Source organism: Chaetura pelagica, unplaced genomic scaffold (genome assembly GCF_000747805.2).
Source record: "Chaetura pelagica isolate M959 unplaced genomic scaffold, ChaPel_1.0 scaffold189, whole genome shotgun sequence".
NCBI lineage: Eukaryota > Metazoa > Chordata > Aves > Apodiformes > Apodidae > Chaetura > Chaetura pelagica.
Genome location: NW_009970716.1, coordinates 2,331,879 through 2,350,425, shown reverse-complemented (window position 1 = coordinate 2,350,425; position 18,547 = coordinate 2,331,879). Strand labels below are relative to the sequence as shown.

General features: G+C 34.9%; 1 protein-coding gene across 2 annotated transcripts in view; it reads right to left on the bottom strand.

The window, feature by feature from the left end:
* Positions 1–8,736: 8,736 nt before the first annotated feature.
* ATP8A1 (ATPase, aminophospholipid transporter (APLT), class I, type 8A, member 1) overlaps positions 8,737–18,547 on the bottom strand; it is a 97,415-nt gene continuing 87,604 nt past the window's right edge. For both annotated transcript variants that reach the window (XM_010006091.1, XM_010006092.1), the window contains exons 33-36: positions 15,826–15,914; positions 15,363–15,455; positions 9,180–9,271; positions 8,737–8,834 (exon numbers count right to left, since the gene is read on the bottom strand). In XM_010006091.1, the coding sequence (XP_010004393.1) occupies positions 8,737–8,834; positions 9,180–9,271; positions 15,363–15,455; positions 15,826–15,914 (372 nt within the window). The remainder of the gene's footprint in view (positions 8,835–9,179; positions 9,272–15,362; positions 15,456–15,825; positions 15,915–18,547) is intronic.

The window sequence follows — 18,547 nt, the reverse complement described above, 5'->3', positions numbered from 1 at the left end:
GCAGTGAAAATAAAAGGAAGAATTTTACTGTAGAGATTGAAGTGCGTGGGTTTTTTAAAATACACGTAATATACCTGCATTTACACTGCATAATTGTATTAGTAAACTTTTAACTATGATAGGCAAAACTAGTACTCATTAGGCTAGTTGAAAATGTGCCAATCCCAAGCAGCCAAATAATTATATATGAGAAAAACAGAATATATTCTGTAGTATCACTAATAACTTCTTTCTAAATTCTAAAAAGGGTGTTGTATTAAAGCATTTCTCAGAAAGAAGTATTTATTGTTGGCTTTTTGCTCAGCAACCTGTAAGTTGGACAAACTGATTGCAAAGTTCTATTTGTAAAATTAGCCATGTATAAAATGTAAAGCTTGTAATTTAAAATGTATTTACAGCATTGACAACGCCAATTATTTAGTTGTCACACAGACAATATTATCAATAAACTGTGTGGTTGGAACGTTGTGTCATCTGTATGTCTCTGTACAGTGTTTGATGAGCAAGTTTTCATTTTGATGGTGTAACTATACTGTATTTTTTCCTGTTAAAAATAGTTAACTTTGCTTTTGTAAATCATTTGTATCTTTTAACTGTGCACCTGTTGTGCAGATTTAATATAATACAAAATTCTGACTAATAGAGTAATGTCATTTGTATGTAGCTATGATAAAAATGGGGTAAAATCTATGCTGATTAGTTGGGTATTTTAATTTAAAACATCCTGCTGCAATAATAAATTTTGTTTGCCCTTCTACATTCCTTCACCCAAGTAAACTAATAAACCAAATGGAAGGAAAAAACGCATCTAAACCAAACACATACAGCAAGCAAATGGAAAATACACAAGAAGAAAATGCAGTCGTTAAAGGGCTTCTCTATGTACTTATTTTTGTGAACAAAGTCCTCCTGTATGTCAGAATCTACAGGATCAGAGGCTGAACTTATTTTATCAGCTGCAGACTCCCTGTGTACAGGACCTGTTGAAGTACGTTCTGACTGACCTCCTTTACAAGTCCTAGCCTATTGGTGTGTGTTAAAATTACAGCACTTCTATTCTGGATTACAGTGCACTTCTCTGTATTTTAGAAAAGCTTCATTGCTTCTTCCTCAAGAGTTGGGTAATTTTTATTTCTTATCAGATAGGTAACAATGAGTATCTTACCATTTACAAAAAAAGTACTTCAAAATGACTCTTGTAATATTTTAAATTCATAATTAACTTTACGATCTAATAGATATTTCTGCTGGAAGTGCAGTTTCTAAGCAGAAAGACCACTTTAGAAAGACCACTTCAGTTGTATACAATGATGTTTCAATAATGGGTTTTAGCTTGTAATTGTTAATTACAAACTAAGATAATGCTACTTACTAGTGTTTTATATGTTTTATAAAAATCTAAAAAGTAGATTTCAAGTACTTGGGAAATTGCTTGAAAGAGAAGTGTTCTGGCTTACAATTTTTATGAAACAATCTTCAAGGAAGGGGGCAGGTAAATTTATGCCCACCTTTGTTGGTGTTTTATAGGAAACTTTTCACTGCGCATTTTGAATGGATAAGATGCGGGGCTGTTCATCAAGTAACTGGAAAAATCATTTAATACTGCAGCAGATCCCAGCTCTGTGGAAGCATCCTGCAAGATCTGCACATCGTTCCTGTATTCAGAAGCAGTAAAACAATTAGACTGTATATTTTCAAATTTATAGCAAGTCTTCAATTAGTAGTGATCTTCTATCTAGTAAACCAGGGCAACACAGATCCTTCTGGAAGCAGAAATTTCATCAGTTCTCGTGAAGGTGTTCTCAGTTTGTGTTCCCTTAAAGGTTTAGTCATCAGAGCCACTGACCACAGGCGGTGGATAGCTGAGAATCAGTGTTTGCCCCAAAGATTGTCAGAGTTGGACTTCCTTACTGCCTGTTGACATTTGCTGCTCTGTGCTTGAATGGGCCAGGCTCCTTCAGCATAATGGTCTTGGTGGGGTCTACAGGCAGATTTATTAATATTTTAATGCAGGAATGGATTTGTGCTGCACTTGTATACAGGCTCAGATTGTAGTGATTATTCAACCTTAAGCAGAGGCTGTGGTTTGCCACGTAGTGTAAAATTCTGCCTAGCAGGGAAGACCCCTCTGAGCTACTTCCTTTTCCCCCTGATGCTGCATAATGGCTTTGACCTCATAAAACGCTTGAAGAACTTGACACACAGGAACATTTTCCTTGAATCTAACTTATGTAAGTCTGTAAGTTTATAGAGTGCTAAGCACTTCACAGGTGGGTGGCCCCATCCTGCAGATTGGGGTCTAAGGCTGGGAAAGATCAGCTGTCCTGGTTTACCTGTAAAGCAGGTGAAGCAGGCATTATGCACCAGCTGCCAACAGACAGAGACAGAATTAACTTGTTATATTAACTTGTAATAAATTGTTAATGTAGCTGCAGTGGCAGTGACCTATAGAGCTGAAGGGAGGTGCACAGAACACAAGTTCATGGACTGAGATGCTTGTTGCCTGTGCCAGTAGTTTCCAACCCAGATGGATCCAGGGTGCAGGTGAGAATGCTGAATTTGCTGCCTAATGAAAAGGCCCTAATGGCATGAAATGCTCCTATGATTTATAGGAAATAGTAATTATCCTAAATCTTCCAGACAGAACAGAAACAGCATTCTAATAGTTTGAATGACTAATGAAACAGTTTGAAGAGCTAGATGTATACTTAACTAAAAGAAATTGCTTGTTAGCAGAAGTGACATTCATACAGTACTTGCTTTACTGCCATGCTTTTCTTTTAAACATAAAAACTTTCTTTTGAGATACTGGAGTTAGTTCATACTCACTATAGTGACACCAATCTAAAATAAATCAAAATGAAACAAAAATAACAGTAAATGGATTATTACAATTCACACAGGTGATGCACAAAATGCTTTCTCCAGCATTAACTGGTAATGGCATGTATGAAACCCAAGCCTTCTGAGGGCAAAGAATAATAGTGGCATGAATTAGATCAGCCATTTGTTTTTCTAAGCATGTATCTCCAAAATGCATCAAAACTCTTCAGAGCTAAGAAAAACATTACACATACTTGCAAGAATGCCTGAAGTATTTTATTTGGAACTAGGTAAGCAGTATGGGATATGGCTCTGTAACCTCATGGATTATTTGTAATAGTAATCCCACCAGAATGAAACAAAAAATGACAATTTCAAAATTAATTTGTCACTACTGTTGAGTTACAACTTGACAGTAACATTAGGGATATGGAGGCAATTTTCATCACTGTTTTTCTGCATATTGTGATGCTCTGTGGATTTGATATTCCAAACAGATCTGCTAGTTTTTAGGGGGCTGCTGCTCTACCATACTCATGTAAGCAGTTTTTCAATTGCAATGACATTGAGGCTATAATTCCTTGCTGTGCTGTCTTCATTAGCAAAGGCAGAAGAAATGCCTTTCTGTTCCTTTTATTCTCTCCATCTACGACTTCTGCAAATTCAGGGGGCTGTGGAGTAAATCAGGTTAACTAAATGATTCAGCTTAAAAATAACATTTGCCATAAAAAGGATTTGAAAGGGAGCCTGCGTCATTATAAACTGGATTATAACCAGAATAATTTCAATGGCCTCGTGGTTCCCAGTGTAGCAGAGGTGATGGCATGCCATGAGGTGGAATATCCTTAAACCAGCTCTACCATTAAAGACTGGGTATCATAAAACCAACAGTGGGGACCCCAGTACCATCTATTCTCTAACCTGCCTTGGCAGAATACAAAATCTACAAAATAAATTAATTGTCTAGTGTTTGTATATAAAGAGTCAGTCACCTCTCTACAACTAAAACTCAGTTTAAGGTTGGTTATATTGATTTTTATTCAGCGGGTGGGCACCGTTAGGGGAAATAAATACCCTCTACTATTTTAGGCAAAAGATACCACATTAATCACTGTCACCTGAAAAATAAGATAACATTTATTTATTCCCACTTCTGTTTGAAAAGACATCATCACCAGAGTATGTTAGGGCTTTGCTGCAAATCACTACATTGCAGAATCCTGAGCTCTCCCTTTTATTTTTATTATTTTATTTTAAACTTTTTCTGGACTTCACATGAGAAATGAGAAAGACATCTCAAAATAAATGTTTAAAAAATCTTAAAACCAAAAGCCATTCTCTACTCTTTCAATTCACCTTAATACCATGAGAATTCTTCAGTGTTTGTGAAATTCTATTTCTGATGTGTCCAATTTTAAAGAATATTAAAAAGTGTGATGGGATAACTAATTTCCTTTGAAAGTAATCACATTTGAAACCAATCAAGTCAACAGAGCTTTTTCATTAAATGGCAAAGTTTATTCATTTTTTAACAGTTAAAAGACAAAACACTTAAAATTTGCAGTTCAGAACATGCACATTCACCAAATGCCAAATGACATGTAACACTGCATAGAACTGAACATATTACTAAAAGAGAAAAACTATTTATAAAACACAGTGCATTTAACATCCAGTTAAAACTAAACCTGAGAAACTACCATAAACATCAAGTCAAAAGGTCTTCATTCATGCAGCTTCATAATTTCCACGACAGTTTCAGCAGTAATGGCTTAGTGGAGCTGTAAAACCTCACTTTACCTTAAATGCAAATTTTGCTGTTACAGACAGACAGCTTTCTGCAGTGGTTCATACATACCAAACATTGAGAATCTTCATGAAAAATTACACTGAAGTAGAAAAACAATATTAATGCATTTATGGCTTCTATTCTACAATAAACAAACATCATAAAATATGATTTAAAAAACCCCTAACTTGTTCTGGTCACAGCTTGGCAATTACAAATCACTCTCTGTTAAAAGTACCAACCCTCAAAAGCGCCCAACTTTGCACATCAATACTCAGATGAGTAGTCCTTCTACTCACAAACGGTCCAGTTGAAGCCTATGTCAGTTAAGGGTTTGCATAAGCAGGAACCAGGTTTGGAATGCTAAAATATTCCTTTGTTTAACAGATCTATTGGTTAACAGCGAGGAGACTGGGGGCGAGGGCAGGGTGGGGGGGAGGAGAAACTCATTTGTTGAGTTTTTGTCACCAGTGCAAACATCCAGTACCAAGGAAGTTGAACTGACAAACTAATTTGCCTACACTGTGCTAGCTTTTCGATAGATTATGAGCAGACTTTTAACGAAGGCATTAAAAAACAAGGAACAGCAACCACCATGCATTGCCTCACAACACTTAAAAATATTACCTCATGCAGACAGAATGATAAATTCATCAGAACAACAAGTGCTTTTACACAATACATTAAAAAAAAAAAAAGGGAAATAACTTCTCTCCTTAAAATTTAACATAAATTCCAAATTACTCATAATTCAAGACGGGTTTAAATGTAATGGAAGAAGTGTTAAGATACTTAATTAGCCTCTTCCTAGCACAGTGAATTTTATGAATGCACAGGAAGGAATCTTCAGCTATCTCTCTATGTTTCAAAATATTCATCACTTTATACAAAAAGAATGATGACTAAATAGAAATCTGTTGAAACTGCTTTGCAAAAAATAAGTGTAAAATTAGGAAATGGCAAGAAAAAATTCAAATACAAATTATCAATAGCTTTGTTAACATTTTCTTCCTGTTATTTATCTTTTTGAATAATTTTTATATATATATATGTAAAAATAATCAAGCAACAGTATTCCTATAAGTTACCTGATTTCTAAGTGGTACTGATTTGACTTCTGGACTTTTTAATACTAACTTGTATGACTTGCACTTTTTATGCAGTGCACATGAAACAGATTGAAAAGTCCATGGAAAACCTATATTCATACAAATCTTAATTTTCAAACAGTAAGAACAGAGACATTTAGGAGCATTTTTGCCTAGACTTTTTTTTTTTTTTTAAATAAACATCTCCACAATCCCCTTATTTTAACAAAGATATGATGCACTAACAGGATGGTAATAGGTTACTGTGTACGCAACATGAAAATAAAGTGCATATTGTATTCTTGACCTGATTTAAAAATGGGCACACATGGATGATCTTGTGTTTTAAAATGCAATTTTAAGAGCATCAAAAAACATGGTTAGAATTGCCTTTTTCACTATTTCCAAGAAGCGGTGTCTGCCAACCACTGATTACCAAAAAATAAATAACATATAGTGTGAAGTTAAGTACAGAGATGAGAAAAACCCATCAGAAATAATAAAAATGTAAAATGCACTTTGTGGAATACTCCTGTAAATTCTGTAAAGATGTAAGGATGAAATGCTGTGGTAAGACTATCTTAAAAACTTCTAAATTTAAAGTTAGGATCTGAGAGCTGTTTTGGTTGCTTTTTTCCTTTTTAAGATAGTTTAACTGGGGATAAACTGTGTTTCTTCCCATGAACTGTATTACAATGGGAAGGCAGAATTTTATTTCAAGGAAAAATAAGAGATCATGTAATTTTGCATAACAAATACTTTGCAGTATATTCTAGTCTTAATGTCCTTTGCTGCAAAATCAGCAGTTATACCATTTATAACAGAAAACCTCCAAATTATAATTAAAAATTTACCCATACAGAGAGTATGTATGGATTGAGCCATTATTTATATGAGTAAAGTACACAGAAAGATTATAAAGAAGCAACAGTGTCATGGTTAATTTCAGAAATGTTTTGAAGCTGGTCATTGTCCCTTGGATGACAGAAAATAAGGATCCCCATTTTAGGAAAGGGCCATGCCCCCAAATTTTTTCTTGCCTTAGGTCAAGTGATTTGGCCCTCCCATATTGATCCATCTATTTGTCTATGCCTGAAATGGCTTTTCTGAAGGCAGTTCTTGTCTGCATGACTGACTGGCAGTACTGTTTCTAGTGGGATACGTTCCCTTTGTCCCTGTGTCTTCAGTTTTCTGTTTAAAGATCACTCCGGGAAAGTGAGGGGAAGACATTGCATAACATGCATATGAAATGCAGACTGCCTCCCCATTGATAGGCCTTCCTAAATATGTACTGTCATATAGTGCCTTTTGTTGGGCTTTCCATGTGTATGTGTAAGTTTCTCTCAGAATGGAGCATAAGAAACTTGGATAGTGCAATAAAGTTTTATGTTAAGTGTTATGTTAGATGGAAGGAAAGGCAGTAAAGTCAGCCTTTAGTAAGGGTATGACTAATGAAGGAGGGCAGACAAAATATGGGAGTAGATGACTTCTTACTTTTAAGCTGAAAGTGGATGATTTGGAGAGCAAAGAGAAAATACTTAATTTAGAAGATCATCATTAATTTAGATGTCGTTGTTCTGCTTTTCTAGTTGACCTCCTTTCAATGCAACAAAAATCATTTCTACACGATGCACAGAAATTTAATGAAAAAGTAAACCAAAGTGCTACTATAGAAAAATGTATTTTAAAAGTAATTATGGTGGCTTTTAAACTCAAAATTAAACATGAACTAAAGAGAAGAAGATGTAACTGAAACCTGAAGTAGCTTTTCTTAAGTCAGAAACCTGATAGTTATTGGGTGGTAAGCTGAGAAATACCAAAAATAACTACTTAAAAATCGTATCACAATGTTCTCCTTTAAAACCCCCCCCCCCCCCTTTTTTTTTTCTTCTTAAACCAGGTGTGTATCTTTTTCTGAAGTCACTTCCCCTCCTTTTTTAATTAAAGGTGAGAGTAGATAGGTAATTGCATGATCAGTAAGTTGTAAAGAGGCTGATGCAATGTATTTCACACCTTTATAGGAAGTGGCTTTAGTGCAAATAAAACAGTACATACCACAGACTAGCAAAGGGCATGCTTTGCTCTCTATTTCAATGTTTACCTTTCAGATAATTTTAGTAAAAAAAAAGTTGAAAATTTACTTAATTTAAAAAATGTGACTTTTGAACCTACAGTAAAAGCAGATACAACTAAGCATGGCAAAAATAATTCAAGTTTGCTAACAGGAAGTAAGGCAGAGCAATTCTTAAAAATTGAAAAAAAAGATGTGTATTCAATTTTACAAGGTGGCAGCTATTTTCCACATATGCAATATTAAATAAAATAAGGGAAAAGCTTGTATAAGGCCAAAGGTGCAAAGACTTGCAGTTTTGAAAGCAAATGCCATGAAGGCCACTCAAATTAGACTCACTGTACTGTAAAAACATTCTCCTCAAATGCAGAGACTCAAGCATGCAGTCATAAGATCAGGGCTGGAGTTAATTTCCTTTCAAATTATTTCTAAAAACAGAAAACATTTATGGAACTTCTTTGGCAAACATTTTTAGGTTATTTTGACACAGACAACTATAAGCATCTCAAAATCTTTCTCAGAGAAGGTGAATTAACACCATTAAAATACTATTTTTTGAGCACTTGTTGAAATCAAAGGCTTGTTATCAACTGTATTTAAATATATTAACACTGAAAAACCTTCACCAATGCTAATGGTCTGTCAATGTAAAGTATGTTTAGTGATCTGACCGTTGCCCTCTGAGTATATGACAAGTATTGATTCAACTTCATTGTAAAATAAGCAAGCTGGCAAGATACAAGGCTAAGCAAATACTTGTTAAAAAATTTAGAGATGGTGTGTTACAGTATAGTTGCACAGTGCTTTTATGTCTACTGAATACACAAATCCAAACTTTATGGAACAGGACTATCATAGATCTTTAAATCTCTTATAACTGGGCCACGGTTGCAGCTCCCAGCAAAGATCTAGTAGTCTGTCTCACAAAAATAACTACTAAGGCCTAAATATTGAGCTGTGTTCTTTCACCATTCCTCAGGCCTTTGTTTTGTGGTATCATAAGCTCTTATTACTTCAGACTGGGAAACAATTCCATTTTCATCTTGAGAAAAGGCATAGCCATCTGCAGATATAAAACAAAACAGAAACCAATAAAGCTTTGATCAGATCTTTTTGTTAAAGCTTTACTACAAACAACTTAACAAAGGTCAATAGAAATTAATAAACCTCTTTCCAGCTATTAGTAGATAGAAACCCCATGCAGTTTCCTACATAATCTGGCATTATAAACTAGAAGAAAGAACCCCATGCAGGATCTTAAGAATGAAGAGAAACCTACTAACACACAAAGAATGTGGTCTGCTGGGTTTAGGATACTGCATCTTTACTATACAAAGGCAGTGAAAGGTAGAATTTTACTTCTAGATTACTAATGGATGTTAATTTTTATTTGTCAGTGAATACTTACGAAGTAAGTTTTGCTGCAGAGAGTCAGAACGATATAAGTTCACATGGTTCTTCTTAAAAACATTCTTCAGTAGTTGGGCTCTTTCCGTTAAGCTACAAAGTGGACATGAGTGAAAAATATTTACTTACTAGTTACAGTATCCCTTTATCTTTCAGTCTGTTGAACAGGAATTCATTATTAAATGACAAGTCTCAATTATCTTTTTTCTTTTTTAAGTGTGCCTGAGCTAATTATTAAGATGATTAAAAGCATGTGCAATGGCAGATTATGAAGTCTAGATCCCTGGTAATTTTACTCATCACAGTACAGTCAAAACACCTGTTTGAAGCACTGTGGTGCACTGACAATACAAATAAATGAATAATATTCTGAAAGTTTGAGTGTGACTCCTTTAGACACATGCAGTGTAAAAGGGAAGGCACTAGCTTCCTTGACAGTCTGTGGGCTGATTAGCATCAGGCTGAATTACAGTTTTTCTTACCTAAGGAAGTGCTCTTAGCCTCTATGGACACAGTACCACAAAGGGGTGGGAAAATAAGATGGAGGGTAAGTCATATCAGCTGAGCATACAGAAACATACTGCTTCCATGAAGATTTTTAGCAAGGTGTATTCCCCATGAAACTCTAGCAAGTGTTTTTCTGAGGATCATACCCAAATAATAGACTATTACTACAGCTCAGTCACTTCAGCTCATCTCTTTCCTTCTCAGCAATACTGAGTCTGTTGTGTTATGTGTTTATTGTGCTTTAATATGATCGAAGCAACTCCCCATCTCAGTGCAACTAGAAAACACGAGTATTAAACAGTTTTTAAACTGAGACTCAAGCATCAGTGGAATGCTGGAAATGGTAATATATGGAGTAATGAAGGAATCAGGTTTCTTTGCTAAGCATCTTTCTCATATAAGTTCCCTCAAACAGGATCCCACATTACTAAAAAAGTAACAGACAGACTAGGCATCCCTCAGAAAGCTTTTGAAATATGTCAATTTTGATAACATAATAAAGAGATTCAAGAGACCCTATTAAAAAAACTCACACAAACCCTTCAATTCCTTCCTTTAAATTTTATATTCCGTGTAAATTAGAAATTGTGTTTCAGAGAAATACCAATTAACCATTTAAACACTTCCAGTCCTGAAAAATAAAAATCCAGCCCCTCCCCATGTGAACTGGTCTAACAATGAGTTCACTTAAAAAAAAAAAAAAAAAGTATCTTATGTTTCTTCTGAGAATATAGTGATTTATTATAGTTTTGCTAGGTTATCAAAGTTGTCTCCTGTGTAAGGATGTAGCAAGTATAGCAGATTTCACATATCTACGTGACTTAGTTTTGATCACTCAAATTACTTTTTAATATTATTGTCAATTAGCTGAACAGACCTACCTTCCCAGGCTACCTGCCAGATTAAGTGGTGCAAGGAATGGAACTAGATTGCTCCCCTTACTAGATTAGTATTCAAACTGTTAAATTAGAAATGCTCATTTTCTCTTCAGTGAGCATATACTTCTTATATATGAAGATGAACCATTGTCTTAAACTGGAGATACTAATGGTCTGTCTTCCCTTTCTGTTCCACTCCATTCTGGTGGCTTAAGCATATTCCAGGTGACACAGTTTAGCTCTTCTAAACTGGATGATGGAAATAAATCTGTTATCCCCACGGCCACAGAGGAATGCTAACTGCAGAATTTACAGGGTAAGGGGATAGGCAGGGAAAAATGCTTCTGGGATCATTTTTTGAATGAAAAGATGGACTGTAAAAAAGGAATTAGGTACCAATTCCAGGAAAACAGTTAGGTTGGCATCTGGTGACTAAATGTGAATGGAGAGGTTGGAGTACTGAGACACACCTGACTCTCACTGTTTTCAGAAGTTAGCTCTTTGGTGATTTTCTGTATAGTTTGTTTTTCTGGTGGTTTTTGTTGGTTTGTTGTTTTGGTTTTTTTTTAATAATTGCTTTGCACAAAGTCCTCCTCTAGGCTGAGATAGAGCCTTGTTTTTTACCTCAGAGCAACAAACTGTTAAAAGTGACAAGATTAATAAAATCATTAGGGAAATATAAATACATTTAGGAAAAGAAAAGTGCTTCCAGGTACTCTGGTATTAAATTCTGCTCTGCTTCTATACTTGAGAAACCCTGCAGGCTTTTTATTATGAATAACCCTGTTGCCATTCAAAAGCATATTTAAAAATCTACCTGCGAAGTCAAGAAAGCTTGGTTTCATAATCAGCCAGTGATGAATCAGATTAACTAAATGCCTGTGTTCAATCTATGCACCTATATGTACAAGCAGAATATTAACTATTTTTGAACATGAAATGTATACATTTCCAGGCAATTAATCTCATTTATAGGGAAAAAAAATAAATTACTGCTTTGTATATTCCAGACCAGCCATTTAGCTGGTCTGAAAATTCTTTCCAAGTAGACTGAATGAAAACCAAGGATTATATTAAGCAGCATTTGCAGTATATATCTCTAAAGACATTTCTACAAGTTTGAGCTGTTATTCATGTTATTGTAGCATTCAACCCAGTAAAAATATTTTTGTAGTATGTGCTCATACTGTTGTTTCTGCTTAATGATTATGGATAAGGTATAAAAAACCTGTTTTTGAACAATGGTTTATATTAAAAATAGCCTTTTACCTTAGTAATTTCAATTTGAAGTACAACTAGATTTGTGGTATTCACATTACAATGGCTTAGTGATAGAAACCATACTTTTTGTGGCAGAAACTTGTTTATCTACTAGAACTGCTTTAATTTTTATGGTATCAAGGCACCCTTCAAGTCAACAGTGTGGAAGTTTACTTTCTGTTGGAAACATGACCATGCAAAATTTGCACCTTCTTGCTCAAGATCTATTCTTACTTAACAGTCAAATATGTGACAAAGCCAATTTCAGTGTTCCCTACAGAAGAAGAGTAAAGTATTTTTGGAAAAAAAATTTTGATTACACGTTCTTACACACTGAAACAGCAAGATATGATAAGAATGCTCTTCCTGACCCTTTAATGACAACAGTCAAAAAACAGTTAAAAATCAGCACTGGAAAAATGCACGGCATTTTAAGATTATATTAGCATGTCCTATTTTTAAAGCAAATGTGACAATACAATAAAGATCTTTGAAGAACAATATGTTACATTATTTCAATGTCAATTTTTTAACCTAGAAAGAAAACAGCTGAAGGCACATATTTGGAATTTAGACAGAAAATTCCCATCTTGAGATTGATAGAAAAACATCAGAACTTAAGACCCTACAACATTTGTTAGATTTAAACGCATACAGTATCAACAGGTCAACACAGCTCTAGAAATCTGCAGCAAATACAGTCTAGCTGAAAAAAAGTAAGAACATTTAAAGCTAATATATTTCTAAGTAAACATTCAGGTATTGTCTCCTTACAGCATCTAGTCAATAGTAAAATCTTGACTGTTGTCTCTCTAGGTTGAGCCTCTTATTTCCTGTTGTAGTATTTTTAAGATGGGATGGACAGAGTGGAAAAGTTCCAGTTATCTTTCTCTCTATTTCCCAGATACTTCTTAATCAAACAGTGATTTCTATCTTCTTAGGTTATGCTGGCATTTCGTAACATGTGATACGAAGAGGTACATAAAAAGGTACTTCCAGAGGAATACTGAAGAATACCCAATATGTTTGTCAAAAATAACTATTTGTTCTTGCATGAAAACCACTACAACTGAAGAACAAAGGAGTCAGATGTACACATTTAAAATAGATGTAGAGGACATTGCTTACCAATTTAGCTACTTACTCTGCACTAGTAACTAGTTAATCCAGGCTTCTGCAGCTTAAGAGACTCAAAAAAGTTTACAATAGTTCATTCACATTTCTGAGGATGCAAGTAAGTCAGTTCATCAGGTAATTTCTTTAACAAAGAATACTTTCTGCATAAAGGGTAAAGTTTCTGGCTCTATTGCCTGCATTAAGCTATTTTTTAAAATCACAGATGGAATAAATCCTTACGAGGTACATTGAGATGTCTGACATCCATTGATGTGCATGTTAGGTGGATGCCTGTGCACTTCAAAGAATACAGTTCTAAAAATAACTTTGTGGAGAAGGTATGGACCTAAGAAATACATTCTGGCAGGTAACTAAACAACTTTCATTAAGCCCTCCTAACCACTTAATTGTGGGAAAAAAAGATAATGATAAAAATAGTAAAGAAACCACCAAGTTCCTTTTACCTAAATAAGGAGAAGGGATGTGGAAGACATTCTGTAAGATGAAGGAACAGCATGCTGCCTAGACAACTGAAGTAAAAGTAGTTGAATTTGGGAATAGAAGAGATGTCTTGGGGATGAAAATACGTAACACTAAAAAGGTACATTTCCTTGCTTTCTTCTACATCCACAAGATGTTCCCCATTTAGCACCGTCTAGCTCTAATGTCTGCTTTCTTTTCTGTAATTAATAATTTTACAATTTAGTGCTCTCTGCAAAAGAGCACACTGCATAGATTGTTTCTGGCTCAAAGTTTAGCACATTGTTATACTGAGTTGGTTAATTTGGAGAAAGATCTTGCCCTGAAGCTGTCTGAATGAGCACTGCCACTGGAGAGAGGCATCCATAACAATCAATTTAGATCAATCACCTCTAAAGGTAAGAAAACTTGTTCTTGTAAGCATTAACTTGGATTTGCAGTGATGAAGGCAAAGTATCCTCGATGCAGCAGTCAACTGGGACATTTTACAGTACTTCCAGTATGAAGCTGTTGGCACAAAGACAGCATGTAGAGCCTGATGGGAGTCACTATCTATGCAGGAATGTGCTGCTACACAGCCCACCACACTACCTAAGTGTTCCATGGGTGGTGGGATGAGATTCTGGGTCTCCTGGTACCTCCCCTGGACTGTGATGCCAGAAAGATGAACTCCACTAGAGACAAAACATTCTTGGGAAAAAAAAGGAAAGGAAAAGTAGCAGCAAACACTCACACAGACTGGATAATCCACTCATTAGAAATGGTGATCATCACCTTGGTATCCAATGCAATCTGGACTCAACGTGATAAATTCTAGTAAGCTGTTTCCCACAGAACTGGAGGAGGGATACAGTAAGATTGAAGGAGGAAGGAGACTTAAGCATCTTTATGAACAAAAGGTAGTTCTTGAAAATTGAGCCTCCAATAAAAGAAGTGGCTGTTTGTGTTTTTTCTGGTCTCTTTCCAGGCATACCTTGTTAGGAAAAAAGCCTTCTTGGCTAAGCCCTTTGCCATGAAGATACTAAAAAAGCAGCAGTCCAAAGGAAAGAAGGAACAGGAAAATCAAGTATCAACAGTTTTGGCTTTTTTTTTTTTTTTTTTTTTTAAGGCTTCAAAAACTCATGAAAATGAGGACAAGCAAAGAAAGCTCCAGCTCAGACAAATGGCACAAATAGAAATGGAAGGGGGGGAAGAGGGGAGTCTTTGTCACCTCATACTCCCATTTAGCAAGTGCTTACTAAGACTTCAGCTAGGCTAAAAAAGTCTGAAGTATCTTTGTGAATGCAAACCTTTGCGCTGAGTTTAAATACAGACATTGCCCAGTTGTTCAGTTTTAACTTCTCCCTTTTCCAATTATTTACCTGATCCATGAAGGAGGATGTAACAAGAGAATTGTGGAGTCTTAAGTTAAAATTATTTCTTACCTCATATAGGCTAATCACAACTGTTTGCTCTGCACTTGCGTTAGATACAAAGCCAACTTGTTCAATTTCAGCAAATTATAGACAGATTTTGCTGTTTCCCCGTATGCTACTAAGCAGGTTTTTAAAATGTCTTTGATTTTTAAAATTGTGATTAGTTCCAGTTTATAACTGTACTAGTGAACAATGAAGGTTTAAACTCAGTTTGTACTAGTTGCTAACACAATAAAAAAATGACAGAATTAAATTTTTACTTCAAGTTTGTTCTATACATAACAATTAGAGACATAGCAGTCAGCTACAGAGAAATACATCAGTTAAAACCTTTGGTAAAAACCTACATCTAAGCATATGAAAAAGCATATGAGCTCAGTGGACCTGAAATCTCTTTACAGATGCCTTTTGCTTAGATGGTTTTTGAAGAATAACTTTTTCTTTGATGCATGTATAAGGCTGAAAATATTTAGCTTTTTTTTTATTTATTTTTAAAAAAAGACAATGATCTACTGATTTTTACAGTACCTCTTGCCATGCACAACTGCTCCAGGATCTTCGGACTTTGCTTCCAACTCCTGAACTTCATCTACCAGTGTCTTAAAAGTAGCTCTCTTTACTCTGTAAGTAACACAAAGTACTGCCAGACTTACTCTTCTCGAAAGTAAAAGAACATACTGTTTTAATACTTACATAAACATTCAATCTACAAACTCCTTTTCCCAAATGACTTCAAATTATGCTTGAAAAGAATAAATATTGTAAAGCAAGTCTAAATAAACACTTGTTGTTTCTAATTTACAAGAATGGCTGATAAAATATTATTTAAAATACTAGTAACATTGTAATAAAGTTTGTTAAAAATAATGTGGAAAATAATTGTATAGAATCGTGAGAGCTGCTCTTAATTTGCTTTTCTTATATTAGTAACTAGAACACACATTTAAAAGTCAGTACTTTCTCCTGTAAACCTCAGCATTTCTGTACTCACACTTTGTATACTACATCAAAAAGTAAAGCTGTCATAGGAATACATAGAAGTCCCATCCAAAACACTCCAGAGCTGAACATCATAGCTGCCTGGAAGGAAAAAAAGCATAAAATGTAATGAAGTCATTACAAGAATTAGGAAACAAACCTTAGAAATATCAATGACTTAGTTGAGGGTATAAAAAGCAAGTTTAAATTAACCACTCCAGACTCCCTAATGTGAAATAAAAATTTCACTCCTTTCCAAAATCCCCTGAATTCCTGAAGAAATGCAGTAGATTATAAACTCTAATTCACTTTCAGAAGCTGGTAGAAAAATCACACTGCTTAGCTCTTTGCAAGAGGGGGATTCTACCCCTCCACAACCCTGCTCTACACCACTACGCTGATTGTAGACAGTTCAATTAAAAGCAGATTTTTCGAAAAATCCACCCCTCCCACACACACAATCTTTGTCAGTTCATTATGAGCATAATTTCTTGTCTGCAATCAATTCTAACGGGATACAATGGTTCCCAACCCTTGCTATGAATATTGGACAGTTACATTTTTGCAATGTAAATCGGATCCAAGTTATCTCCAATAGTTCTCACTGCACCAGCACCCACACTGACGGAGACTCCTGTTCAACAAACTGCTTAAAAATGAGAACTAAGGCAACAACAAATTACGTAATTATAAAAGTATGCAACATATTGTTAAATGAAGATCTAACACATGAATACATGCTGAAATATTTACAAACCAGATCATTGCTTTTAGCCGTATGTTTGCTTTTTTCATATGCTGCCTTATATTAAGACATAGGAGTTTCTTGTGTTTGTAACTTTTAATTAGTCTGTAAACATACTCAAAACTAAAATACACTAAAAAGCTAAAACATCACAGCGTATGGATATGAAAGGAAAAAACCACCACTTTACCATTGTAATTCATGCCCAAGTGTCTACAGCAATAATATGGACGCAAGGAGTATGATAAATACTTAATGAAGCATATCATGGAAAGATTGTTTTGCAGTCAATATTAAAAATACCTTTGTAATATAATTACATTGCAGAGATTGAAAGTTACATTGGTATGTAACCATACCCTTTCAAATCCTTTGCTTTATTGCTTGGACACTAATGCCTTTCCAAGGTTAAACTTCAGTACTTAACTAAATAAACACACTAAATTTTAGTAACATTAGTTACCAGACAAATGCAGGTATCTTGCAATAGCTGAAGTCTAATTTCTGAATGCATATAGATGAACATTTAAGAATTATAATATGTTAATATATAAAAACAAAAGTGAATTATTTTCAGAAAAAAATATCTCATTTTCATATAGGTAAAAAGTTCTGTTTACCTTGTTTTTGTATCAAAATTCCTACTGACATTGATTCTTTCAAAGTATTAGAATACATTTGAGCTGAAAATCTGCTAAAGCTTCCACAGCTACATTAAAAGGACATAGATACTGCCCTGAGATTCTAGTAAATATTTCCACCAACAGCTGTCAGCAAAGGTGTAAATACTGATCAGTGACAAGTTCAGAATAAAACAATTCACATTTTCAAAGGAGGACGAAAAAGATTAAAATTTTGTATCAGGAAGTGGAGAAAGTGTATTAGCACAGTCACTTTATAAGCAAAACAAGACTTTTGACACACGTGATGAAATACTGATTTCCTAAAACAGCAGCTAATAGGAAATGTCTATCACAACTACATTTTGCAAAACTTGTTATAATTAAGTAGCAATTAGAGAGACAGTTTCCAAAAGAAACAACAAAAAGGCTTATAAAATATAACTTGAAGTAATGATGACTTTTACGTCCTATTATTAACACAACGTTTTTTAATTTATAAGAACATAGCAAAGAGTTGTCCTTGCGTTTGCCACCCGGTATTAAATGTTTGCTGGTGAAACAGCAAAAGTGATAATGTAGGTCTTAGGATGTTAATTCTGACCATTGTCATGCTAACTATGAATGAAGGAACAACTGGCGCCTACTATTCAGTCCATCCAGCCTTTGGCTTTACAAATGAACAACATGAATTGGGGAAAAAAAAAAGTTTTTCTGCGTCATATTTGAAAGCCTGTCAGATTTTTTTTCTTTTACAGAGTTAATCCAAACCTAAAAGATTTAAAGCCGACATTCGCATTAAAGACAGAGGGCCTCTTTGTATTTTTTGGATGAAGAGGGGAAAAAATAAAATCCCACAGAGGTATTTCCTTCCTTTCTGTACAAGAAAGCTCCCTCCTCACTCTGTAGAAAACATTTTTGTCTCTAACTTTTCACATCTCTCTACACATAGGCAGGTCATCTGGGAAATGGCAAACCAATCCTTTTCAGACAATGGCGCTAACAGGAGCAGCCTGTTCTGGGGACGGACTCTGGCTGCCTCTGTTTGTGGTTTACAAATTGTTCCTAATGTGAGAGGTTTGTGGTCTATGCCAAGTTTTCCCCCTTCAGGCCTTGTGAAACCAAATGGAATCTGCCACAAAAGTAGCTCCCAAGGGAATTCAGAAGTAATCCAAAATGAGAGCTGGGAAGTCTAGTTTATTGTAGGACTTACAAATCCTGCAGGAAGGATAAATAATTCGTCGTCCGTGGAAGCTCATGCTCAATATTAGGACTTCCTATGTGAATTAACACTAATTATTAAGTGCATAGTACAGATTTTATAGAGGTTCTTATTTTTTAAAGAAGAAAAAAATATGCTGAGAATTACT